The 26,513-nt window shown below is 44.8% G+C and overlaps 1 protein-coding gene across 1 annotated transcript in view; it reads left to right on the top strand.

Annotated features, from left to right (window-relative positions):
- LOC122554030 (papilin-like) overlaps positions 1-26,513 on the top strand; it is a 76,808-nt gene that overhangs the window by 9,530 nt on the left and 40,765 nt on the right. Inside the window, exon 2 of the mRNA XM_043698516.1 lies at positions 24,807-24,922. Within this exon, the coding sequence (XP_043554451.1) occupies positions 24,807-24,922 (116 nt within the window). The remainder of the gene's footprint in view (positions 1-24,806; positions 24,923-26,513) is intronic.

The following is a 26,513-nucleotide window of genomic DNA, read 5'->3' on the forward strand; positions in this document are numbered from 1 at the left end:
AAATTCCTCTCCATCTAAACCTTTAACACTATGGCAGTCCCAGTCGATGTTTGGAAAGTTAAAATCCCCTATCATAACCACTCTATTTTTATTACAGATAGCTGAGATCTCCTTCTAAGTTTGTTTCTCAATTTCCCTCTGACTATTAGAGGGTCTATAATACAATCGCAATAAGGTGATCATCCCTTTCTTATTTCTCAGTTCCACCCAAATAACTTCCCTGGATGTATTTCTGGGAATATCCTCCCTCAGCACAGCTGTAATGCTATCCCTTATCAAAAATGCCACTTCCCCTCCTCTCTTACCTCCCTTTCTATCCTTCCTGTAGCATTTGTTTCCTGGAACATTAAGCTGCCAGTCCTGCCCATCCCTGAGCCATGTTTCTGTAATCTCTATGATATCCCAGTCCCATGTTCCTAACCATGCCCTGAGTTCATCTGCCTTCCCTGTTAGGCCCCTTCCATTGAAATAAATGCAGTTTAATTTATTAGTCCTACCTAATAAATTAAACTGCATTTACATTACTGAACCTGATGGGTTTGTTCAGCATTTGCCAGCCTTTGTTTTTATTGTTTTCCAATTTCACTATCTGTGATTTGAATCCAGATTCCCCACAACCTGGTGCTAGGGGTTACTAGCTGAGTGATACTCTCACATTGGTACAGCCTCCCCTGGCAAATAGGTTCGTAGAGTCCACGACTTCTTGGTTTCTAATAACGGAGTGATGCTGGACTGGGAACATGTACAACCAGAAAGTTTCCCGGATTGTTGCTTGGACACAGAGAATGGCTGGCCTGGTTTTAACCTCAAATCTGCATTCCTGCATATCTCTGATAGTCTTTCATCTGCTTGGTGACCAAAAACATATCTACTGCTGCCTTTAAAAATATCTGAAAATGTTCTGACCACTGCCTTTTGAGGAAGGGAATTACAATGACTCATACTCACCTCTGTCTTAAATCCCTAGTTCTAGAGTCTCCCACAAGAGGAAAGAGCCTTTGCATGTCCACCCTGTCAAGTCCTCTCAGGATCTTAGACATTTCATTTGGATCACCTCTGACTCTTCTAAACTCCACTGGATACAGGACCAGTCTTACCTCATTAGGCAATCCACTCATTCCAGATATTAGTCTAGTAAACCTTCTCTGACCTGCTTCCAATGCAGTAACATCCTTCCGTAAACTCCAGACCTGGTCTCACTAATGCCCTGTATAACTGAAATATAACATTCCTGAAGAAGGGCTCATGCTCGAAACGTCGATTCTCCTGCTCCTTGGATGCTGCCTGACCTGCTGCGCTTTTCCAGCAACACATTTTCAGCTATAACCTCCCTAGTCTTGCTTTCACTTCTCACAATGAAACATGACATTTTGAATTAGAATTAGAATCCCTACAGTGTGGAAACAGGCCTTCAGTCCAACAAGTCCACACTGACCCTCCGAAGAGTAACCCACCCAGACCCATTACCCTACGCTATGTTCACCTAACCTACACATCCCTGAACACTATGGGCAATTTAGCATGGCCAATTCACCCAATCTGCACATCTTTGGACTGTGGGAGGAAACCCACGCAGACACTGAGAGAATGTGCAAACTCCACACAAACATTCGCCTGAGACTGGAATCGAACCTGGTCCCTGGCATTGTGAGGCAGCAGTGCTAACCACTGAGTCACCGTGCCGCCCCTTTCTATGAGCTTTCCTGATTATTTGCTGTATCTCCGTACCAGCCTTCTGTGATTCATACTCTAGGATACACAGATCTCTGCATCTCAGAGCTCTGCAACCTCTCACTGGTTAGAGAATATGATTCTTTTTTATTCCTTCTGCCAAAATTTCACATTTAATTACATTATAATTCTCTATTTGCCAGATCCCTACCCATTTACTTTAGCAATCTGTATATTTTTGCTGGCTTCTGTTCTCTTCGCAACTTAGTTTCCTACCTACCTTTGAGTCATCAGGAAATGTAAGCTCCCATATCTTCAATCCCTTCATATAGATAATTTCCATAAATTGTAAAGCATTGAGATCCCAGCACCCAGCCCTATGCTAGACCACCCATGACATCCTGCCAACCTGAAAAAAATTCACTTATTCCTTCTCCCTGCTTCCTCTAGCCAGCCAATCCCCTATCATACCAGTACGTTACCTCCGGACCACGAGTTTTTAATTTTCTACAATAACCTTTGATATGGCACCTTATCAAATGCCTTTTGGACATCTAAGGACAGTACTTCACTTGTTTCTGCTTTACCCACGTCTCTTCAAATGACCAAAAAATGAGTTAAACGTGGTTTCCCTTTAACAAAAGCTATGTTGGCTCTGCCTGAATACCTTGAACGTACCCAAGTATCCTCTTACAACACTTTTAATCATAGCTTCTTACATTTTTCCTATCACAGATGTGAAGCTCATCGGCCTCCCTCTGTTTTTGAATAAATGAGTAACGTCAGCAATTTTCCGTTCGAAAGGAACACTGTCCCAACTCTAATGAGTTTTAGAAAATTAAAGCCAACACATCAACTATATCACTGGCAACTACTTTGTAAGATCCTAGAATGAGGATCCAGGAACTTGTCAACTTGTGGTACTAGCTTCATGAGATCCTCCATCCCTCTATATTCCTGATTTAAAGCTATTTCTAGGATGTCACTTGCATCCTCTCTGGTGAGGACCAACCCAAATATCTGTTAAATTTGTCTGCCAGTTGTTCATCCTCCATGACTAATTCCTATAGGACCAACATTTACTTTCTTTCTTAAATATCGTAAGGAATTTTTCCCATTTATTTTTACGTAACTGGTTAACGTTATGTTGCACAGGCGTGGTCTTTTAGTAAAGCTTCCTCCTGCCTTTTACCAGCAGACTGTGCTGTGAAGCCCCCAAAATCTACTTTTAAATGGCCAACAATATACTTTAGTTTGGGTTAAATCAGGAGTCTGATTAATTCATAAGTTCAGAGTAGAGGATGATTGTTGCGGGTTAGAATTACAAATGATTTCACCTGCATTCCATGTTTGGATAGACAGCACAGCGAAACATGAATGATCACACCCTCATGCCACTGGTGCTCTAGAATTACCTGTGCACTTGTTTTCCCTGCTTCATAATCACCCCTGCCTCCTTTCTCTCCTATTGTTGTGCAATCGTCCCAGCATGCTCGCTCTCTTTCTCTCTCCCCCTGCTCTGTAATTGTCCCTGCGCACTCTCCCTCTCTTTCTCTCTCCCCTGCTCTGTAATTGTCCCTGCGCACTCTCCCTCTCTTTCTCTCTCCCCCTGCTCTGTAATTGTCCCTGCGCACTCTCCCTCTCTTTCTCTCTCCCCCTGCTCTGTAATTGTCCCTGCGCACTCTCATCCCATCTGTGCACCATGCTGTGTATCTTTAATTTCCCAGTTCTGACTGAGCTGCTGCTTTCTGTAGCTCCCTCCCTTGTTTGAATGATCACTTCCTGCTTAGTGGGAGTTTATTCTGAGTACTGGACATGTTGACCTTTGCCTCCCGTAGCTCGATTGCTTTCACTGTGTTACTGCGAGTAGTTTTTCCATGACTCTGCAGGAGCTGGTGTTACAGTGTTGTTGTATCACAGCACTAATAAGTGCAATATGTGCTAATATGGCAGCTAATAAGTGCAAAGCAAGGTTCCACAAGCTGTAGGCACTACCTCTCTGTACTGTCGTTTCCAGGATAAATATGCTCCAAATGAGTGACTCTTGTCAAAGACAAAAAAAAGCCTTTAAACAATGCTGAGGGGAGCACTTCAGAGGCCTGCTCAACCACGGCTCTGTCATTGATCTGAGCATTCTTGACTGAATCCCACATGTGCCATGGGTTCAGCAATGTGTCAGCCCTACACAAAGTACAGAAGGCCATCTGCAAGCTCAAGAACAGCAAGGCTGCTGGGGTAGATGGTATCCCCGCAGAGGCATCGATGTGCAGGGGCAAAGTACTCCTGCTGCACCTACACTTCTTGCCTTACCTGGAAGGAGGAGAGCATCCTGGGACAACTCTGGGATGTCACAGTAGTGAGAATGTTCAAAAAAGCAAATAAGTCTAACTGGGGTAACTACAGGGGAATCTCCCTGCTGTTAGCTGTTGGAAAAGTCATCGCTAAGGTCCTCATCAACTGTCTCCTCCCTGTGACTGAGGAACTCCTCCCAGAAACACAGTGTAGCATCCGGTCATGGAGGGGCACAATGGAAATGATTTTCATTGTGGGACAGCTGCAGAGAAAAGAACCTCCCCCTGTACATGGCCTTCTTCAACCGTACAAACGCCTTTGACACTGTCGAACGGGAAGCGTCATTGGCGTGTCGTCCTCCGCTTTAGCTGCTCCATCATGACATGGAAGTCGTAGTGATGACAAATGGCTCCACCCCCTGACCCATTCTCCACTTCAGACTGGTGTCAATCAGGGCTGTATCACCGTCCTGACACTGCAGCGAGGTAAATCGAGAACAAAATCAAGTGGGCAGCACAGTGGTTAGCACTGCTGTCTCACAGCGCCTGAGACCCGGGTTCAATTCCCGCCTCAGGCGACTGACTGTATCACCGTCCCAACACTGCAGTGAGGTAAATCAAGAACAATGCTTCACCTCACTGTCAACAAACTCCGCACTGGAGCTAACCTACAGAATCAGTGGGAAATTACTCAACCCTTGCCACCTTCAAGCCAAAGCCAAAGTCACCCTAACCAGTGCCATTGAGCTGTAATACATGGATGACGTTTGCGTATGTGCACAATCAGAGGACAAACTCCAGACTATTTACAGAGGCATAGGAGGGGGCATGGATCTCACCCAGAACATCCGCAAGATGAAGGTCCTCCACCCACCTGGCTTAGCATTGCAAACCATCCCCCTTTTCCCCACCGTTTCCCCCCCCCCCCCCCCAGAGCTGAGATCCAGCACTGCCTGCAGTGTGCTAGCGCCGCTTTTAGGCGCCTCAGAAAAAGGGGTGCTTTACGACAACAACATCAGATCCGACACACAGACAGAGCTGTGGTGGTTCCCACCCTACAACAAGGCTCTGAGAAGTGGACAGTCTACAGCAGACACCTCAAGGCACTGGAGCAGAAACCACCAGTGCGCCTGCACAAGGCCCTGCAAATCCGTTGGGAAGAAAGACGCACCAACACCAGCATCCTCAACATTCCCAGCATCGAGGCAGTTACCACCCTTGATCAGTTGTGCATACCCGATATGAGACTCCCAAGCAGGTGCTCTGCTCCCAGGTGAACAGAGGAAATGCTTCAGGGATACCCTCAAGGCCTCACCAGCAAACTGCGGCATTCCCACCATCACCCGGGCCAATCACTGACCCAAGACCATCCAAAGTGGAGAAGGAGCATCCAGGGCATCAAGCACCTGGAGGCTTGCCGTCGTGAGAAAACGGAAGCCAGGCAAAATCATAGCGTACTGCCACACCAGTACCCCACTTATCATGACCACTTCTTGCCCCAAGTGTGCCAGATTTGACAGAAGCTGCATCATACTGCACAGTCACCTATGGACTTATTCTGAGCATGGAAGAGAGTCATCCTTGTGTGCAGGGGACCACCAATGATGATGATGTTCCAGGATTCTGGAGCGATCTATTCTTCGAGTAGTGTCCAAGGGTGTTTTATGTCATCCTAAGAAGCCAACCTAAGAGGTTCCCGGTTGAATTTGGACAGAGCGTACCTGAGCAGCACTCCTACACTGAAAGGCAGACTTGAACTCCTAACCTCCAGAACCAGTGTGCGATCGCCAAAGGCAGTCAGTCTTTCACAAGGAACCTAATTTGTCTGAATTTGGATCATTTTTAGCCTCTCACCCAGCTAGCCTTTACTCTCCCCATCTTCAAATCGCACTTCCTAATCTTTCAGATCCAGAAGAATATGTTTCATGGGATTTGGGAGGGGGATGTAGTTGGAGTGCCCCTTGTGATCAATGACATTGCTTTGAAGGGTACTTCCTGGTGTACTGTATGAAAGGCAGCAGTCAGTTGGTTTAACTATCCAGGGAACAGGTCCTCTGCCACTATCACCCTCCCACCACCCTTTTTACACTGAGCTCACAGATGAACTTTGATTCCGGCACGGATGAACTCTGACCAGGACTCCCCGTTTAAACAACATATGGATCCTGGCACTGGGGAAGTGCCGTTCCGCCTTCACTTGTATTTGTAAATGTTTGCAGATAAGGCAGAAACTCTGCTAAAGAAAAGAAGCTGTGTGTCGGAGGCTGGGGGTGAGGGGGAGAGCTTGCGATCGGAAGTTTGAAAAACGTGTTTGGGATGCCCTAGGGCTGTTCTGATTAGAATCGGAATCCGGATCAGAAAGTGAATGTCCTGGTGTCAGCCTGAAGCACTGATCTGTTTGGGAAACAAGTTAATTAGCCCGCAGTTCACTGCATCACATAGCTGTATAAAACCCACTGTTAACTCCAGCCTTAATATTCAAAAGAGAACAAAGAGAAGTCCTGCATAGGAACAGGCCCTTCAAGTCTGTGCCAATCATCATGCCGTAACTAAACTGAAAGAACAACCCTTAGTCGATCTGTTTCCCTCTATTCCCTCCCTCTTCATGTAGCCATCCAGATGCCTTTTAAATGTTGCCAATGTACCTCTTCTGGCCGTGCATTCCAGGCTCCTACCACACACTCTGCATGAAAAACGTCCCTCACACAAGTCCCTTAAACTTTCCTCCTCTCACCTTGAACCTGTGCCCCCTTGTAATTAAAACTTCAACTCTGGTAAAGAGCCTCTTTCCTATCTATGCCTCCCATCATTTTGTAGACCTCTACCAGGTCTCCTCTCAGCCGCTGTTTTTCTAGTGAGAAACAAAATCCTTGTCTTTTTAATCTTTCCTCAAAGCCAGTGCCCTCGAGATCACGCGGCATTCTGGTGAACCTTCTCTCCACTCTCTCCAAAGCTTCCATGTCCTTTGAGTGTGTGCAGTTTTGGTCTCTCCACACTAATGCTCCAAATGTGGCCTAACAAGGGTTTTTTTATTTTTAATATGAAAGGTGCTGAATTGGTTTATTTTAGCATGGAACGTTGAAAAGTTTGAAATCAAATTTTGAAAACATCAGCCATTATAATATGTAAATCTGGGAGCTAGTTTTCTCGAGCACACTTGTAAACAAATGAGATATTAATTGCAAAGATCTTTACAATAAGATAGGCAATCAACCAGCCCGAATGAATAACCATTTAGAAATTTAAAAATCTACTGTTTACTCTTATAAGACATGGCAGCCCTACTTGAGTTATTTGGAAACAGATTTGTTAGTTAGGGCATTTGTTTAACCAGGATGGTTAGATTTGTCAAGCCCTGGGCCCTGGACCCTGGAGGGGATCTCCTGAGTTAATACGGATATATATACACTGCTTCCGTTCCTCTGTTTGGGAGCTTTGCGCCGAGCATAGCTATTCTGTATTCTGTGTTTTTTTTTGTTTTTTTTTTGCTTTTCTTTTTTTTTTTTGGTGTTGCTTTGCACAGTGTTAGGGTTTGTTTTGTATTAGAGGGTAGGTTAATAGTTAGGAGACAGTAGTTGAATTGTTTTTGTTTGTTTTCTTTTTACTATACTGATATTTGTTATTGATTGTATTTTTCAATAATTTTATATGTTTGTAAAGTTAAAAAACGTTTGCTAATAAATATATTTACAAAAAGAAAAAAAATCTCCTGGTTACAGTGAAACAGCACATTGCCCTGAGAGGAAAAAGACACGAGGAATGGCATTTTCAGTGTTTGAAAACAGATCTATATTCAGTCAACGGTACATTTAAATGTTAGAATCCCAACAGTAAAGTCAGCTTCATTCAATTTTGGTGGCTTCTGGGTGAATGTGCACAGAATAACAGAAGTTGCAGTTTCCAGTAATTCAGACTCTTCGTTTAAGTTTTCTGGTTGAGCAATGCCTTATAGTAATCAGCATTTCTAAGCAAGTAGCATACTGAGCTATACAGGTACAACAAGGGTCTGATACAGCTGCAGTCAAAACGTGTGGTGCTGGAATCCCGATGAAGAGCTTCTGCTCGAAATGTCAACTCTCCTGCTCCTCAGTTGCTGCCTGACCGGCTGTGCTTTTCCAGCTCCATACTTTTCAACTCTGATCTCTAGCATCTGCAGTCCTCACTTTCTCCCAGTTTTATATAGCTGCAACATGGTTTGCCGACTCTTGTACTCTATGCCTTGGCCGATGAAGGCAAGCATACCGCATGCTTTCTTAATCAACTTGGCCACAGGAAACTGTGTACCTGCACGCCCAGACCTGACTGTATGTTAATGCTCCTAAGGGTTCTGCCATTTACAATCTAATTCACAACTAAATTTGATCCTCCAAAATGCATCACTTCCCATTTCTGTGCCCAAGTTACCAATTTATCTATATTCTGTTGTATCCTTTCACAATCATTGGCACTATCAGCAACTCCACCAATCTTCATGTTGTTTGCAAACCTACTACTCAGACCACCCACATTTTCCTCCAGAGGACCAAACACTGATCCCTGCGAACCCTCACTAGTTACTGGTCTCCATTCCGAAAAACACCCACCACTACCCTCTGTCTTCTATGACCCAGCCAGTTTTGTATCCATCTAGCCAGCCCACCCCGAATCCCTTTTGATTTTAGTCTTTGTACCAATCTGACATGTGGGTCTTTATCAAATGTCTTACTAAGTCCATATAAACTACGTCCATAGCCCTTCCCTCATCAATTATATTTGTCACCTCTTCAAAAAATTCAGTTAGTTTGGTGAGACATGACCTTTTCTGTACAAATGGCTGACAAACCCACATGACCACAACTTTTCACACAGAGGATGGTTCATATGTGGAATGAATTGCCACAGGAAGTTGTAGATGCGGGTATGATTACAATGTTTAAAAGGCATTTGGATAGGTACATGGATAGGAAACATTTAGAGGGATAGGGATTAGTTTAGATTGTAGGCTTTGTCTCACTAGATTTGATCTTAATATTATGGACAGTAGGTAGTTGTTAAGTTACTGGTTTTAATGAATGGAAGAATGCGACTTTTGATTCCGTTGTGGTATTTGTGTCGATGCTGGAAATCTGAATCAAAGACCAGAGAGTGCTGGAGAAACTCAGCAGGTCTGGCCTCATCTGTGGAGAAAGAAAGCAGAGTGAATGTTTCACGTCCAGTATATGGTCATTCAGAGCTGGATTTAATGGGGGAAGACTCTGTCCTGGAAAGTGAGATTTGGGAACAAGGGGGCCAATGGTCTTCCAGGATCGAGCTGGGTGTTTATGCCTAACACCTTCACGTGAAGAGAAATGGGGATGGTGCACCCCCTCTCCCTCAGGAGGCTGTTGCAAATCAGGGTCAGCAGAAAGTTTTGCAGCAGAGTTTACGAATGAAGAAATGGCTTGACTTTGTCATATGTTTCACAGCCAGGTTGGTGAGACTGATCAGCTTCTCTGGTGTTCTGAGGAACCTTTCCCGCTCTCGTTTTGAAACAGCACCGTGGTATCCTTTTTATAAACAGAGCTTCAGTTTATATGTTGCCTTCTGAGGAGTGCAGTCCTGGCAGAGCAGTGCTCCCCTGGTACTGCAGTGCACTCTCAGCCTCTATTACCGTGTTTGCATCCAGGAGAGGGACTTGAACCCAGAACCTTGTGACTCAGGTTTGGTGCTCTCCAGCTGAGCCAGAGCTGATCTGACTAAGGTAGGGGATATGGGGAGAAGGAGCTCAACACTGCCACATAAATGACAGAGCAGGTTTGGAGGTGTAGAATGGTGCTGTCCTGTTTCTCTTTCCCCAGCTTAAGGGGCTGAATGGCCTCCTGCAGTAGGCTTGAGGGACTGACTATCATTGTCTTGTTTCTTTATGACAGCTCAGGGAGTTCAATGGATTCATGCTGTTCCTCTTCCTCCCCCCCTCCCTCTCCCATTCTCCAATGACAGGCTCAATGTCCATTGAATATTGGCATCTGTCCCTGAGCTGTTGTCCAGAGAAAGTTTAGTTTGTGGAAATGACAGCCCCAGATGCTCCTGTTCCCTCTGTCCCCGCTGCAGATGTCAGATCGGTCTTCCTGGGAGCCAACCGAAGGAAAGCAACGAGCCAGGATGGAATCCCTGGCTGTGTACTGAGATCCCATGCGGACCAGCTGACGGAGGTATTCACTCACATCTTCAACCTCTCCCATCTGCAAGCCACAAGTCCCCACCTGCTTCAAGAAGACAACCATCATCCCAGTACTTAAGAAAGCACATGCAACATGCCTTAATGCCTATCACCCAGTAGCTCTGACCTCTATAATTATGAAGTGCTTTGAGAGGCTGGTCCTGATCCACATTAACTCTGGTCTCCCAGCCTGCCTCAATTGCCTACAACCTGCCTATCAATGTAACAGGTCCACAACAGATGCCATTTCCCTAGCCCTGCACACATCCCTAGAACATCTGGACAACAAGGATACCTACGAAAAATGAGGGCTGCAGATGCTGGAGATCAGAGCTTAAAAATGTGCTGCTGGAAAAGCACAGCAGGTCAGGCAGCATCAAAGGAGCAGGAGAATCGACGTTTCGGGCATAAGCCCTTCTTCGTGAAGGGCTTACACATGCACCATAGTAGGCATACTGTCTAGGTGCATAACAGTATGGTACATCAGCTTCTCTGCCCAGGACCATAAGAAAATACAGAAGGTTGTGTGCACAGCCCAGACCATCATGAAAGCCAACCTCCCATCCATGGACTCCATTTACACATATCTCATTGCCATGGAAAGGCTGCCAACATCATCAAAGACCCATCCCACCGCGGTAATGCTCTCCTACAACTTCTTCTGTCAGGCAGAAGATACAGAAGCTTGAACACATGCACCAGCAGGTTCAGGAACAGCGTATTCCCAGCTGTTATTAGACTGATGAATGGAATCGCTAACTTCAAATGATGCTGATTATGTTCATGTTGATCTTGCCTAGCACATGTCCTGCGCAGTGTAACCTACATGCCTTATTCTGTCCAATTGTTTTTTTCACCCTATGATCTGTATGTACTTACTCTGATCTTCCTGTACTGCTCGCAAACAAAGCTATTCACTGTACATAGGTACACATGACAATAAACCAAATCAGTCCAGTTCTGGTCACCCTCATTTAGGAAAGATATTATCCAATCTCTCCACCACCTACACTCAATAGCAGCGGTGTTTACTATCTATAAGATGCACTGCAAAAATTCACCAAAGATCCACAGATACCACCTTCCAAACCCACAACTACTTCCATCTAGAAGGACCAGGGCAGCAGATACATGGGAACACCACCTCCTTCAAGTTCCCTTCTGAGCCACTCACTGTTCTGACTTGGAAATATACCTTCATTCTTCACTGTCGCTGGGTCAAAATCCTGAAATTCCCTCCCTTGTGGTATTGTGGGCCAATGCACAGCAGGTGGTTGAAGAAGGCAACTCACCACCATCTTCTCAAGGGCAACTAGGGACAGGCAATAAATGCTGGCCAGCTAGCAAAGCCCACAGTCAGAAATGAACAAATTTTTAAAAAATGAAGTGGGAGAGGGTTCAGAACAGATTTACCAGCATGTTGCTGGGGCTTTAAGATCTGAGTAATAAGGAGGCTGGGACATTTTCACTGGAGCATAGGAGGTTGAGGGGTGATCTTATAGAAGTTTATAAAAAATCACAGATTCACTAGCCTCTGAGAGAAGGAATTCCTCCTCCTCTCTGTGTGAAATGCATGACCTCTTAATGCCCTCTGGTCCTAGATGCTCCTCCTATGGGACTCTCTCCACATCTACCCTGTCAACTTCAGTGAAGGGGAGCCAATGGCTTAATGGTATTATCGCTGGACTGTTAATCCAGAGACCCAGGATAATGTTCTGGGGACCCGGGTTTGAATCCTGCTATGGCAGATGGTGGAATTTGAATTCAATAAAAAGGAAATGTGGGATTAAGAGTCTAATGACGACCATGTTTGTCTATCAATTGTTGGAAAAGCCCATCTGGTTCACTTTTTTTATTATTAGATTCCCTACAGTATGGAAGCAGGAGGAAACTGCCATCCTTACCTGGTCTGATCTACATGTGACTCCAGACCCGCAGCAATGCGGTTGACTCTTAACTGTCCTCTGGGCAATTAGGGATGGGGAATAAATGCTGTCTAGTCAGCGACGTCCTCATCCTGTGAATGAATAACAAAAATAAATGAGTTCAGGCCTAACCTCGTCAAAGACCATCCATGCAAACCTGGTATGAGCTTAGTGACCCTTGTCTGACCTGACCAGTAGATCTCTCCTTCCATAAGGTGCCCAGAGCTATTTACAGTTTTGCAGTGGTTTGGAACTGTCACTTTAGTTTACTGCCTAAAGTTTTCCCAACAACAAGCCTAGATGTCCCTAAGGGACATTAATGAGCCAGATGAGATTTTCTGACAATCGACAATGGATTTATAGTCATATAGTCATATTTTTACTGATTAACATTCTAAATTCTGACGTGATGGAATTCAAACCCAGGTTCGCAGAACACTACCTTGGCCTCTGGATTAATAGTCCCAGTGATTAAAACCACCAGGCTGTCAGCTCTGACTTGCACAAACAATGGTGAGGTCATCAGTGCTGACTGTGTTGAGACTGTTAGGTCTGCCAGTCTGACATGATGATCTGATGGAAAACCAGAGTTGTATTTGAGTTTGTTGGCCGGGTCTCCTCAGGAGCTGCAGCTACCACTTTATTATTGTTCCCCTGCAGCTTCAGAAATGCAGAGGTTTTTTTTTTAAATGCAGTGGTGGTCTGCCATTGAAGAGCTTCCTCTGGTACTGGACCTGGGGAGAACAAGCCTCAGTTCCTTGTTGTTCTACCAGTTGCTATATTCTAGTTGCTATATTCTAGTGCTATATTCTAGTTGCTATATTCTAGTGAGCTCATTCCCTAACACCGTGCTCTTCGGGTTCTGAGTGATGTACTCTTTTCAAATGTTCCCAGTATGTGGTGCTGGGATAGGATTTGGGAGGTGATTTCTGCCACTAATTCCCCTCTTTCTATACCAGGTAGGATCTGTCTAATGATCAGTAGGTGTCAGACCACTGGCGAGTCTAAACTAAAGAGGCAGTTGCCTGATGTAAGAAGTCAGTTTATTTTGTGATGGGTCCAGTTTACGTTACTGGTCAGATATCATTACGAGTGACTTTCAGGAGCTGAATTGAGTTCATCTACTCATTTCAGGAGCCTGTATAGATCTCCACACACTCTCTTACTCAAAGACTATGAGACATTATCATATCGGCTGGAGCAAGTGTAACCTCAAACCTAATCTCCTTCAGAACCATGAAGTGAGTTGGGGAAATCTGGAGGTGTATATGTCGGTAAGGTAACAGTAGAGCCTGAGCTCAGTTTGTAAGGGATGTCCTTGGGGGAAGGGGGGGTGCAGTCCGGTGGTTGGGGATAGCTAGCTCAGGTCTGGCAGGACCCTCCTGGGGTTTAGTCAGCTGGTAGTCAGGCTATCAGGGGAAATAGGTGGATATCAATGTAATAGTTACCCAGGAGTCAGACTAGGATCTTTCTGTCTAACTTCCACATCCAGCTAAGTAAGCTGGAACTTTCCAAAGTCTCCAACTCTACTAGAGACCAAGACTGTTCTTGAAAACAGCAGGGCAATTGTCTGTCTAGGATTCAAACTTCCAAGACAATTCCAACAGAGTCGATGCATTGAGAGTGTGTGTAGCATTCCAACATACACCTTGTGTTTCTGTTCTCCAATGATCTGGAGTCTGGCAGATCTGAGCTGTATATTTAACTCCAAAATAGAATGGGGTTGGAGGTCTAAACAATAGCTAGTTAGCATTTCTACCTGGATTCAAGACCCACATGATTGCCATTACCATGGAGATGAGCTTTGAGAGTGGATAGCAAGTATTGGATAACAGGGATATAAGATATCAGTGAACCTCACAAACACAAGACAGTCTGCAAGAATATCGGAGAGGGAGCTCAAGAAAATCGAGGCAATCTGCAGAGACCCTATTGACCACACATTTAATAAGATGAAGAGCTTCTGTTCAAGTTGAAGAGGCAGTCAGTGTTCATGAAGATCTAAAGGAGGTTGAAAGATTCACATAGCTTAGGCTAGGGTCAAAGAATTGTCACTGTAACCTCCACAGTGAAAGCCAATTCTGAGATTCAACATCACCAGGCTTGCAAAGGGAAAGGGAAGCAGATGATTGGGTGCACAGAACAGCTTTGGACTGATTCGGGGAGAACAAAGTGACCAATTAAGAAACAGTGCATATTATTACAAATAATGGAATTTTGGTCATCTTGGAAGTCAAACGGGGGAAAAGCTTTCTGCAGTTGAGAACATAAATTGCCTTCAAAAAAAAAATGTTGCTGGAAAAGAGATTTGTTGTTGAACTTGCAGATGCAAGACTGTCAAATTTCAAAGGGAACAACAATTTATACCATAAAGGGTGCTCAATGGTTGGTAAGCTGAGCCTGATTGGTTGAAGTGTTACTATGTAGCATTATTCCTTGGTACGATCCCCATGGCTGTACCATAATCAATCATGACTTAAACTTGAAACTCTGCTGTGTGATTTTGTTTTAATTTGAATATCATTTAAAAAAAATGTTTCAGTGTTGCGGGAAATGTAACATGACCTTGAAAAATATTCACTGCCTGCAGAGAGCTTTGGGGGAGTCCCACTGATATTTAGAAACACAAGCTCTTTCTTTGTGTATGAATTAGTGTCCACATTAAGATCGAGAACATAGGAATGTTGCAGGTTTGTGCTAAATATCTCTCCAATAGTATCACACCACGAGTAATACACGACTGGACCCCAATCAATTGGTCACACTCTCAATATCTGAGTTAGTTCTTACCATTTTATCTGTCTGCCTGTTTTAGATGGTGCCAGGCTATACAAAACTAAAGGAAAAATGAGATTGTTTGGTGACTGTGTGCAGTATTGATGAATAGATGTAAATGTGTGGGAAGCAGTTCGGAGAAGGTTTAACAGACTGATGCCTGGAATGGGCACGGAGTTTAATGAGGAATGGTTGGACAAGCTGGGATTATAACTGATGAATTGTAAGAAACAACTTGAGTGATCCTAAGGGCTTTTAAGGAGTAGATTTGGAGGCAATATTTCTCTTTGTGGGCCAATCCAAAATGACGGATCGCTGTTTCAAGTTCAGGGGTCACCTATTTAAAACAGAAATGAGGTGGATTTTTTTTCTCTGATGGTTGTGAACCTTTGGAACACATTTCGTGAAAAGGTGGTGGCAGCAGAGTTCTTGAATGTTTTTAAGGCAGGGGTAAATAGATTCATAGAATCCCTACAGTGTGGAAACAGGCCCTTTGGCCCCACATTGACCCTCTGAAGAGTATCCCACCCAGACCCATTCCTCTACATTTACCCCTGACTAATGCACCGAACTGACACATCCCTGAACACTACGGGCAATTTAGCATGGCCAATGCACCTAACCTGCACATCTTTGGATTGTGGGAGGAAACCGGAGCAACTGGAGGAAACCCACACAGACACGGGGGAGAATGTGCAAACTCCACACAGACAGTCACCCGAGGCTGGAATCCAACCCAGGTCCCTGGCGCTCTGAGGCAGCAGTGCTAACCACTGAGCCACTGTGCCACCTGGTTCAGCAAGAGGATGAAAGGTTATCTGGATAGGTGGGAATGTGGATACAGGGTTACAATCAGCCAAGACCTTATTGAATGGGAGGGCAGGGTTCAAGGAGCTGAATGGCTGACTTCCTGCTCCATTGTTTTATGTTTCTGCAACTCCAGGTTTCCAGTAAGTATTGTATCTCCCCAGGCATGCATTTGTACTCTGGGGTTTTCAAGATATTGGAACTAGATCAATTAAAAAAGTTGATTCTAATTTAGTTCTCTAGATAAAAATCAAGGAATGGTTGCATTACAGAAGAAGGGCATTCAGACTGTTGAGACTGTACATGCTGTGTAAGGGGAATCCAAGTTGCTCCACTGCCTCCACCTTTCCCCATAGCCCTGCTTTGTTCTTTTCCCTTTAGATACCTAGCCCATTTCCTTTGGAAAGCCACGCTCAAACCTGGATCCATCGCACTCTTGGGGAGTGCATTCCCAAACTGAACCACTCATTCGGTCAAGAAACATTTCTGCTATGAGCTTGTAATGGAATGTCTGGACCATTACATCTGGAGAAAGTTATCCTGTGATTTAAATTATAAAGTCAGGGATGGAATGAATGTCACCTGTTTCTGCATCCTGAATAAAATTAATACTTGTTTTACAATTCATACTCTCACAGTTCCTGTCCTGAGGTGCTCACAGAATGACTTCAGAACTGCGCTCTCTGGTGACCTTTTGCCATCTTGGAGCTCATTACCTTCCAGCTTGCTTGATGTCCCAAATGCCATTTTGGGGACCCCTGGGCTCTAGCTTTCTTCTTGATATGTGAGCTACCTTTTCCATCTATCTGTACCGTCAGGAACATTGTGAGAACGTACCTTTTTCTGAAGTGGGAATGTAACTCAGCTGTTACAGGCTCTCTTACAGTAAATGGAGAAGAGTTTATTGGAGCTCCACAGAGTTAGGTGATAGTCACTGTTGAGATAAGAAACAATGTTCTTGGCTGGAACATTGTGTGCAATTCTAGAATCCACATTATCGTAGGGATGTGATAGCACTGAAAAGAGTGCAGAGGAGATTTATCTGGACATTGCCTGAGCTGGAGAGTTTTAGTTAGGAAAAGAGATTGGACAGACTATGGTTGTCTTTCTTAGAACAGAAGCGATTAAGAGGAGGTATGATTGAGATGTATAAGGTTGTGAGGGACATTGATAGGACAGGCAGGAAGAAACCTTTCCCCTTGATGGAGGGATCAGTGACCAGGGGACATTGATTTAAGGAAGGGGAAGAAGATTTAGAGAACATGTGAGGAGAATGTTTTTCAGCCGGGGGTGAAGGGAATCTTGAACTCACTGCCTGTAAGGGTGTTCGAGAAAGAAGCTGAAAATGTGTTGCTGGAAAAGCGCAGCAGGTCAGGCAGCGTCCAAGGAACAGGAGAATCGACGTTTCGGGCATAAACCCTTCTTCAGAAAGGGCTGTTAGAGGAAGAAATGATCATGACATTAAAGAAATCTTCAGCTGTTCACTTGCGATGCTAAAGCATACAAGGAGAATGTGAGGTCTGCAGATGCTGGAGATCAGAGCTGAAAATGTGTTGCTGGAACAGCGCAGCAGGTCAGGCAGCATCCAGGGAACAGGAGAATCGACGTTTCAGGCATAAGCCCTTCTTCAGGAAGCCCTTCTTTCCTGAAGAAGGGCCTATGCCCGAAACGTTGATTTTCCTGTTCTCTGGATGCTGCCTGACCTGCTGCGCTGTTCCAGCAACACATTTTCGGCAAAGCATACAAGGGTTTGGCCCAAGTGCTGGAAAATGGGATTAGAATAGTTAGGTGGTTGTTTCTGGCACAGACATGATGAGCAGAAGGTCCTTTTCTGAGTGATGAGCCAAGAATTGCCTGCACTGTGGTGATCAAAGGTGTCAGCTCAAAGCAGATTCTCTCAGCTACTCTCTGTGAGACCTAGTATTACATTCCAAAGATGTTTCTCCTTAATTTATGAGTGATTATCTTATATTGGTGATCCCTGCCTCTGGGGACACACGTACGCACGCACAAGCATGTACCTCCTTCAATGTTAAAGACACTCTTACTTGGGTAAGCTGATGGTTCTGCTTTCAAACATGTGACTTTTCCGTCATAAATTGATACTGGCTCTGCCCAATCATATCGTGATTTTTCTAAGTCTCCCTCCAAACAGATCCTAGTGTTTTTCCATCCTGTTGATGTTTCTATGACTAGTTAGGCTGACGCAGACTGTGGTTCCCTGAGCTTTCTCTCCCTCCCTCATCTTCAGGAGGAGGAGGTTACATTTGCTCATTTCTAATCCTCTGGGCTGGTTTGTGTTTGTAAGGAATTTTGGAGGATTCAAACTGATATATCCTCTTTCTCCTTCCATTCCTCTTTTAGACTCCAGGGTGTCAGCCATCAGGTTTTGAGGAGTGATCTCCATTTAAGCCATAAGACCATAAGATATAGGAGCAGAATTAAACATTTGGCCCATCAAGTTTGCTCCACCAATCAATTATGGCTGATGTGCTTCTCCAACCCATTCTTCTGCCTTCTCCCCATTACCCTTGATCCTTCACTCATCAAGAACCTATTAAATACACTCTTCAATACACTCAATGCATTGGCCTCCACCGCCTTCTGCAGCAATGGGCTCCACAGACTCATCATGCTCTGGCTGAAGGAAGACCCCTTCATCTCAGTTCGAAAGGGTCATCGCTTCACACTGAAGCTGTGCCCAGTGTCCTAATCTCTCCTAAGCATCTTCTCCACCTCCACTCTATCCAGGCCTGTCAGTATTCTGTAAGTTTCAATCACATACCCTCTCATCCTATACATCTCTATGACTCTAAGTACAGACCCAGAGTCTTCAAATGCTCCTCATACGACAAGCCCTTCATCCCCAGATCATTCTTGTAAATCTCCTCTGGGCCCACTGCTTCTTCAGAACTCTGAGGTTTAGTCCATTCAGTCTGTGTGATTTATCCACCTTCAGACCTTTCAGCTTCCCCAGCACCTTTACCTTAGTGCACTCACCTCTGCCCCCGACGCTGTTGAAGTTATGGTATGGTGCTGGTATCTTCCACCGTGAAGGCTGATGCAAGTTACCTATTCAGATCCTCCACCCTTTCTTTGTTCCCCACTACTACGTCTCATTTTCCAGTGAACCAACGTACTCTGCCCCTCTCTCTTACTTCTCACTAACCTTCACCACATTGTATTTCTTTTGTTTTTATGCTGCTGCCTCATCATATTCTTAGTATGTATAATTAGATTAGATTCCTTACAGTGTGGAAACAGACCCTGCAGCCCAATAAGTCCACACCGACCCTCCGAAGAGTAACCCATCTTGACTCATTTCCCTATGTTTACCCTTGACTAATGCACCTAACACTACGGGCAATTTAGCCTGACCTGCACATCTTTGGATTGTGGGAGGAAACCAGGGCACCCGGAGGAAAGCCACACAGTCAAGAGGAGAATGCGCAAACTCCACATAGACAATCACCCGAGGCTGGAATCGAACCTGGGTCCCTGGTGCTGTGAGGCAGCAGTGCTAACCACTGGGCCCCCATGCCGCCCCTTCTTCTTTCTTGGGATGAATTTCTTTGGTACCTCCCAAATTATCCCTAGTAATTCCTGCCATTGCTGCTCCACCATCTCCTCTGCTAGGATCTCCTTTCCAATCAACTCTGACCAGCTCCTCCCTCACGTCTTTGTCGTTACCTTTACTCAATTTTAGTACCGTTACGTCTGATCACTGTTTCTCCCTCTTAAACTGCGGGGTGAATTCTGTTATATTATGGTCACTATCCCCCCCACAACATTCCTTCACCTGAAGGTCCCTAATCAAGTCTGCCTCATCAGACATCACCAAATCCAGAATTACCTGTTGCCTGGTGGGCTCGGCCACAAGCTGCTCCAAAAATACCATCTTATAGACATTCCACAAATACCTTTTCTTGGGATCCTCTACCAACCAATTTTCCCAGTTCATATGCATATTGAAGTCCCACCTAATTATTTCTTACACGTCTTCCAGCTCCTGCTTTATTTTCTTCTCCACATTTTGACTGCTGTTATTAGGCCTGTATACAACTCCCATCAGGGTGTTTTTCCCTTTATGAATTCTCAAACTTACCTGTTCAGATTTGACACTTTCTGACACTGTATCACTTCTTGCTATTGATTTACTAACAAGGCAACCCCCCCACCTCTGCCCACCTGCCTGTCCTTTTGATAGGATGTGTATCCTTGGATATTTAGTTCCCAGTCCAGATGTCTCTACAGCCACCTCTGTGACACTCATAACATTGAACCTGCCAATTTCAATCTGTGCTTCAAGCTCATATACATTTGTTTCGTATATTGCGTGCATTAAGGACAGCACCTTCAGTCCTGTGTTGACTGCCCTCCTTCTCATTGTTGTCCCCTTGTCTGTTGTGCCTGACATTAGATTCCTTACCCTTTCCATACTCTATGTCCAATTACTTGTTCTGGAAACTTTAATAACCTTTTCTGACCCCTCCCTACTTTCACCTCGTTTGAAATCCTTGTGACCACCCTATTTAGCGTTTCTGCCCAGATCCTGGTCCCAATTCTGTTCAGATGGAACCCGTCCCAACAGTACAATTCTGGCCTGTCCCAATAATGATGCACATGGCTCAGCTAGTAACCCAGAGATTTCAACCTTTGAGGTTCCTGTTTTTTAATGTTGTTCCTAATTCCTGATAATCCCCAAACAGGACTTCTTGCCTATGTTATTGGTCCCAAAATGGACCACAACAATTGGATCCTTCCCTGCCCTCTCCAGTATCTTAAACTGGTGCAAGATGTCCCTTAGCTTGGCACCAGGCAGGTCATACACCATGTGGGACATGCGATTCTTTCCACATGATGGGCTATCTGTACCCATAATTCTTCCAGTTGCTTTCTCCAGTATTATTTCTTTGTGAGTATTAAGTTTTTGTTTTTTGTTTAATTGTGAGGACAGATACATTGGGTGGAATCTTATAAGGGATTGTTGCTTGTTAAACACCTTACTAATGACTCATCTCATTAATATTCAGCTCCCAACCTTGCCAAACACAACTGAACAAGGTCAAATTTAAAAATCACACAACATCAGGTTATAGTCCAACAGGTTTAATTGGAAGCACACTAGCTTTCGGAGCATCGCTCCTTCATTAGATGGATGCTCCGAAAGCTAGCGTGCTTCCAATTAAACCTGTTGGACTATAACCTGGTGTTGTGTGATTTTTAACTTTGTAACCCAGTCCAACACCGGCATCTCCAAATCATGAACAAGCTCATGGTTGAGTATTCTCAACCTGGAAACCAGAGCCAGGTATCTGGTGAATTCAGCTCATGTTGGACACTGGGAACCAATATCTGCCGGTTCACCAGCCACTTGGATCCCATATCCATAATCATTAACATTTGGCATGTGCCAGCCTCGAAGAACCCTCCATGATACATCTCCAGTCCACTTCCAGGGACACTTCAGCAAGGGCATTGTGAGCTCAGGGACATGTCTGCAACTCATGGACTCGACTAGACTATATCTCCCAGGCTCTTTGCTCACTGCCACAGTACACACTCACTCTGAGTGTGTCTACATGCTGACTGCCTTGCATTGCCTTGTTGCACTTTGACCCCTAGGCCAGCTATATCAGGCTTATGCTACTTCTGTCTTGCCTTGCAGTTTAGTGCAGACACAAAGGAAGAAAACCGGTCAGCAGGCCTCAGACAAGCCGGGGACTTAACCTTTGGTCAGGGCATCTGGTACAGTAAGTCATGGGCAGCCTCCCGTACCAGTGCAGAGACGAAGGGGCTGAGGAGCTGAATGTTGGGCAGCATACCACCTGCCTTGACCCTTCTTGCCCTGTTGGGGACTGGAGTGAAAGAGAGTCAGGGATTGAGGGAGATGGAAGTGGGGGACACAGCGATTCCAGTTGGTGCACTCGGGGAGGTGTCCTAAGTGAATGGGCAGCACACAGGGCAGGCAGGGTTAGTGCTGCCCAGGGTCAGGGACAGTAAGTGAGGAAGATATTGCTGGCAGTAGTGGGAGGGTAGAACATGAGTGTTGTTGGGAGGTGGATGCAGTCACAGAGAGAGAGAAAGTGAGAGAGAGAGAGTGTGAGCGATGGTGAGGTATCAGAGAGAAGATGGTGGCACTGACCCTGGCAGAGTGGAGAAGCTCATTGACATTATGGGGCATGCCTCCAGGCGGCAGAGCCGGGTAGCTCCTTCGGAACTGGTGGACATGGCCTTGTGTCACGGCCTCTCCTGCTGGTCCAGGTGGAAAAGGGGGTCTCCCGTCTGCCCCACTCCATCCAGCAGGAACGGTGCAGAGGCAGCTCCAGGCTAATCAAGACTGTTTGGGTGCACAGCGAGTTGAAAATGAGCATGAGAAATGTTACAGGGGCAGAGTTGGTCAGTATTTATTTGATAAGGAATAGTGAAAAATCTCATCAGGCCTCATGGGAAATCTCTCTAGAAAAATTAAGATCACGTCATTTAGCAAAAGAAATCCTAGAAACTTCATCCCACAATGTCTCTGCCATTTCCTGATTCCCTATTATAACCTCTCTTGTTCATTATTCTCCCATTAATACTTACCCTGTCTCTTCACCACAGCAATTACCAGGCCCTTTACATTTTCCTGTTGACTTCCACCTTGCCTCAGTTTTAAAATTCCCATCTTGGTTTCTGAAACCCTCACATGTGAGCTCTTATCTCATTCATTCGCTTACCTGCCCCAGACCCTCTGTGTTGTCCACGTTCTGTATCCCCTTATTTGCAAGTATGAAGTTTTCCAGCTCTCTTCAGTTCTGAAGAAGAGTCAGACTCTACTCAGGGACAGGAGTAGGCCATTCGGCCCCTTGAACCTACTCTGACATTCTGTAATATCTGTCGGGCCCATATTCCTTGACACCCTTGCTTCATAAAAAGATTCAAATCTATCTCAGATTTAAATTTAAGAATTGAATTGGCATCCCCCGCCACTTGAAGAAGAGAGTTTTAAAGCTCCTACTCTTTGTGTGGAGGAGTGTTTTCTAACATCTCTCCTGAATGGCCTGGATCTAATTGTTAGACTCTGCCCCGGTTCTAGAGTCTTCGACCAGTGGAAATAGTTTATCTACCCTGTCTTTCCCTAATAATATCCTGAAGACCTTGATCAGATCACCCCTTAACCTTCTGGGTGCGAGAGAATAAAGGCCTAATTTCTCTGATCTATCCTTATAACTTAACCCCTGAAGTAAACTTGTGTTAAAACATTAAAGACTGAAAGATCAAAATGTTAATTGTTTCTGTCTGAGATCTGCTGAGTTTCTCCAGCATTTGCAGCATTTTGCATTTATTAAAACTTTTATTTTCCTACTTGTGCAAAACATTCATATAATCTGTTCCATAGTTCTTGCTAGTTTGCTCTTGTGTTCTAATTTCTCCCACTTTATCACTTCTTTTGGAATTTTTGGATGAATATTAAAATTCCCCCAATACTTGAGTAACCACACCTTCCTTCATCACTTGATGCAAGCTCAACAGGTTCGTAGCCTTTCTTTCATTGTTGCTGTGTCAAACTTGTGACTTGACCACATTGCAACAGCACCTTCAGCACCTTCAGCACCCCCACAACAAGAAGTTATCTTTATGTAGCACCTTCACATCGCAATTCATCCGGAGAACCACGCAAGACATTGGGGCTGGTGGCCACTCTTGGTTTAAGAGGGTGTCTTTAGGGAGTACTTGAAGGGAAGTATCCTGGAAAGGCTGAGGCAGATGACGGCATATGTAGGCCCGATTGGAGATCCTGAGGATTTCCAGGCTATGGGGGAATGCAGCAATATGAGGGGTTATGTGAGGGGTTCAGAAACCAAGATGAGAATTTCAAAACTGATGCAAGGCAGGAAGCAGCATTTGGGAACACCAAGTCTAGAGAGAGGAAATGTTTGGGTGAGATCTTCAGCTGTCAGTGAGTGCATACCTGTACATGAGAATAATGTTATGGAATTGGAAGCAAACTACTACATTGATGGGCTCAGAAACTGAATTTGAGATTAAATCATACACTAAAATTGGGAAGAGGTGAGAATCTGGTTCAGTCTCCTTTTGTGGCCAGGGAGAGAGACATAGTTGTTGGTGAGGAAATGGGGTTTGGAGTCAGGCCTGAACGGGCTTCGGTATGCCCAACGTTTGGCTCAGAGAGATTTCACACATACTGCAGGCCAGTTGGAGGGTGGATGACAGGTACCAGCCTTGTCAGTGACAGCCAGATCACTGAATGATTGTTTTACAAAAACATAAAGGTTTTCTTTGGGAACTCAAATCAGGCTAATGCAATATAGTCAGCCATGGTTTGACAAATCAGGTGCCTTTGCTGTTTTGTAGTTTGTTTGATTCTTTTCCCTCGGAGATACGACTCGATAAAGTAATTTTGGTGTTTTTCTGGTGAGCGAACCAGCCTCTGTCCACTACGTGGCCACTCTGCAGCTCTCCTGCTCTCTAGCAGACTTTTCATGATTTGTGGGGAAGAGAGAAGCCAAGAGAAAAGCCCAAGGGCTATTGTGTCCCCTGTAGAGGCTGGACATACCCATGGCTGTTACTCAGCACTCTGCTCTTAACTAACTGAGCTGGCCAGGCCTACAACCTCCCACGTAACACTCTTCGTTAACATCAACTTGTCCAAACCCTGCTGCCAACTTCCTAACTGGCACTAAGCCCCCTTCTACCTACCCTGTAATACACCTGGATTGGCTCCCAGTCCAGCAATGCCTTCACTTTAGAATTCTCAGCAATGAGTTGAAATCCCTCCACAGCCTCAGTCCTCCAGATCCCATGACAGGATTCCCAGACATCTGGTCTTTTCCATGTGTGCATTCCTGTACCTCCCTCATTGTGAGTGATTGCCCCATTGGAGATGGTGTCTTCAGCTGCCTGGACCCTCAGCTCTGGAATTCCTTCCACCCCTCCACACCGTTGCTTCAAGACACTGTTTAATACCTAAACTTTCTTTGACAGGATCTTGGTGACTTCTTATAAAATCTCAATGACGCTGAGCACCAGATTTTATTTGATGACCCTCCTACGAAGCACTTTGGACCATGTTACCACATTGAAGGCATCAGATAAATAGCAACAGATCCATTACATCCTTTGCTGAAATTGTTGTTTCCTGTTGATTGCATCTAGGCTTTAAGGAAGAGACGTCAGATTGATTACTGGGGACCCTGGGGAGAGTGGGGAGAGTGCAGCCGGACGTGTGGGATTGGAGTGACATTCCGAGATCGTCACTGTTATTCTTATCGGTGAGTTATCTCTTATTTATTGGTTGCATGGCAGTGAGATGAAGGAATACACCTCCGTTGTTCAGATGCAAACAAGGGAAAAATAAAACTGTTCTTAGACAAGCAGAGCTCAAATGGCATTGCTCAAGCAGGGGAAAAAAAACATCCAATCACTTCCAGCGGACTGTTCAATGCTAAATGCAATGAGAATGGACTACTCACTGTGATCGATCCCCATCAATGGGAATGGAATTGTTGATCACTCACTGTGATCGATCTCCAGGTTATAGTCCAACAGGTTTATTTGGAATTATAAGCTTTTGGAGCTCCTTTGTCAGGTTGCTTGTCATAACCTGGTGTAGGGGCAATGCTTATGTGGACAACAAAGAGAAAGGGGGGAGGGTAGGGATTCAAATCAAAATGGCGTTGGAAACCCTGTATATCTATTCAGATTCCGAAAAATACCAAAGAACTAATATGAGGAATGATAAGGAGAAATTAATTAACCAAGCTAACTGAAACAAGTTATCTACGTGTATTACAATGGTGATTGTGAAATTTTGCTGTGCAGGCTGTTGCAGTTTCTACATTGTGACTGTGACTATGTCTTCATCTGTGAGGCAGTTTGTGACATATGTGTATAATAGTCAATCTTCACATCTATTCAATGTCATTGGTATTAGACGATGGAGTGCCGCACTGTCAGAGGGTCAGTGCTGAGGGTGTGCTGCACTGTCAGAGGGTTACTACTAATGGATTACTGAACTGTCGAAAGATCAGTGCTGAGGGAGTGCCGCACTGTCGTAGAAAATAGGTACAGAAGTAGGCCATTCAGCCCTTTGAGCCTGCATCACCGTTCAATATGATCATGGCTGATCATGCCATTTTAATATCCCACTCCCACTTTATCTCCATACCCCCTGATCCTTTTAGCTGCAAGGGTCATGCCCAGCTCCTTCTTGAATATTTCTAATGAACTAGCTCCAACAATGTTCTGTGGTCGAGAATTCCACAGGTTCACAACTTGCGTGAGTGAAGGAATTCTTCCTCATCTCAGTTCTGAATGTGGAGTGGGGACTGGGGTGAACAAAGATCAAAATCACCAGGTTACGATCAGCTACCTGACAAAGGAGCGTGGCTCTGAAAGCTTGTACTTCCAAATAAAGCTGTTGGACTATAACCTGGTGTTGTGTGATTTTTAACTCAGTCCTGAATGGCATTTGTATGTGCCAAGTATTTGCCCACTCAGCCAACCTAAGATCCCCTGCAGCCTCTTACCATCTCCCCACAGCACACTCTGCCTCTCAGCTTAGTGTCATCCGCAAATTTGGAGATATTTCATTCAATTCCTTCTCCCAAAACATTAGTATATATTGTAAACAGCTGGGATCCCAGTACTGAACCCTGTGGCACCCCACTCATCACAACCTGCCACTCTGAAAATGGCCTGTTCATTCCAACTCTCTGCTTCCTGTCTTCCAAACAGTTCTCTATCCACATTGATACATTACCTCTGTTACCATGAGCTTTGTTTTTGCTTACTAATCCCTTGTGTGGAACCTTGTCAAAAGCCTTTTGAAGTCTAGATATGCAACATCTACTGATTCACCAT

The sequence above is a fragment of the Chiloscyllium plagiosum genome, chromosome 10 (assembly GCF_004010195.1).
Source record: "Chiloscyllium plagiosum isolate BGI_BamShark_2017 chromosome 10, ASM401019v2, whole genome shotgun sequence".
NCBI lineage: Eukaryota > Metazoa > Chordata > Chondrichthyes > Orectolobiformes > Hemiscylliidae > Chiloscyllium > Chiloscyllium plagiosum.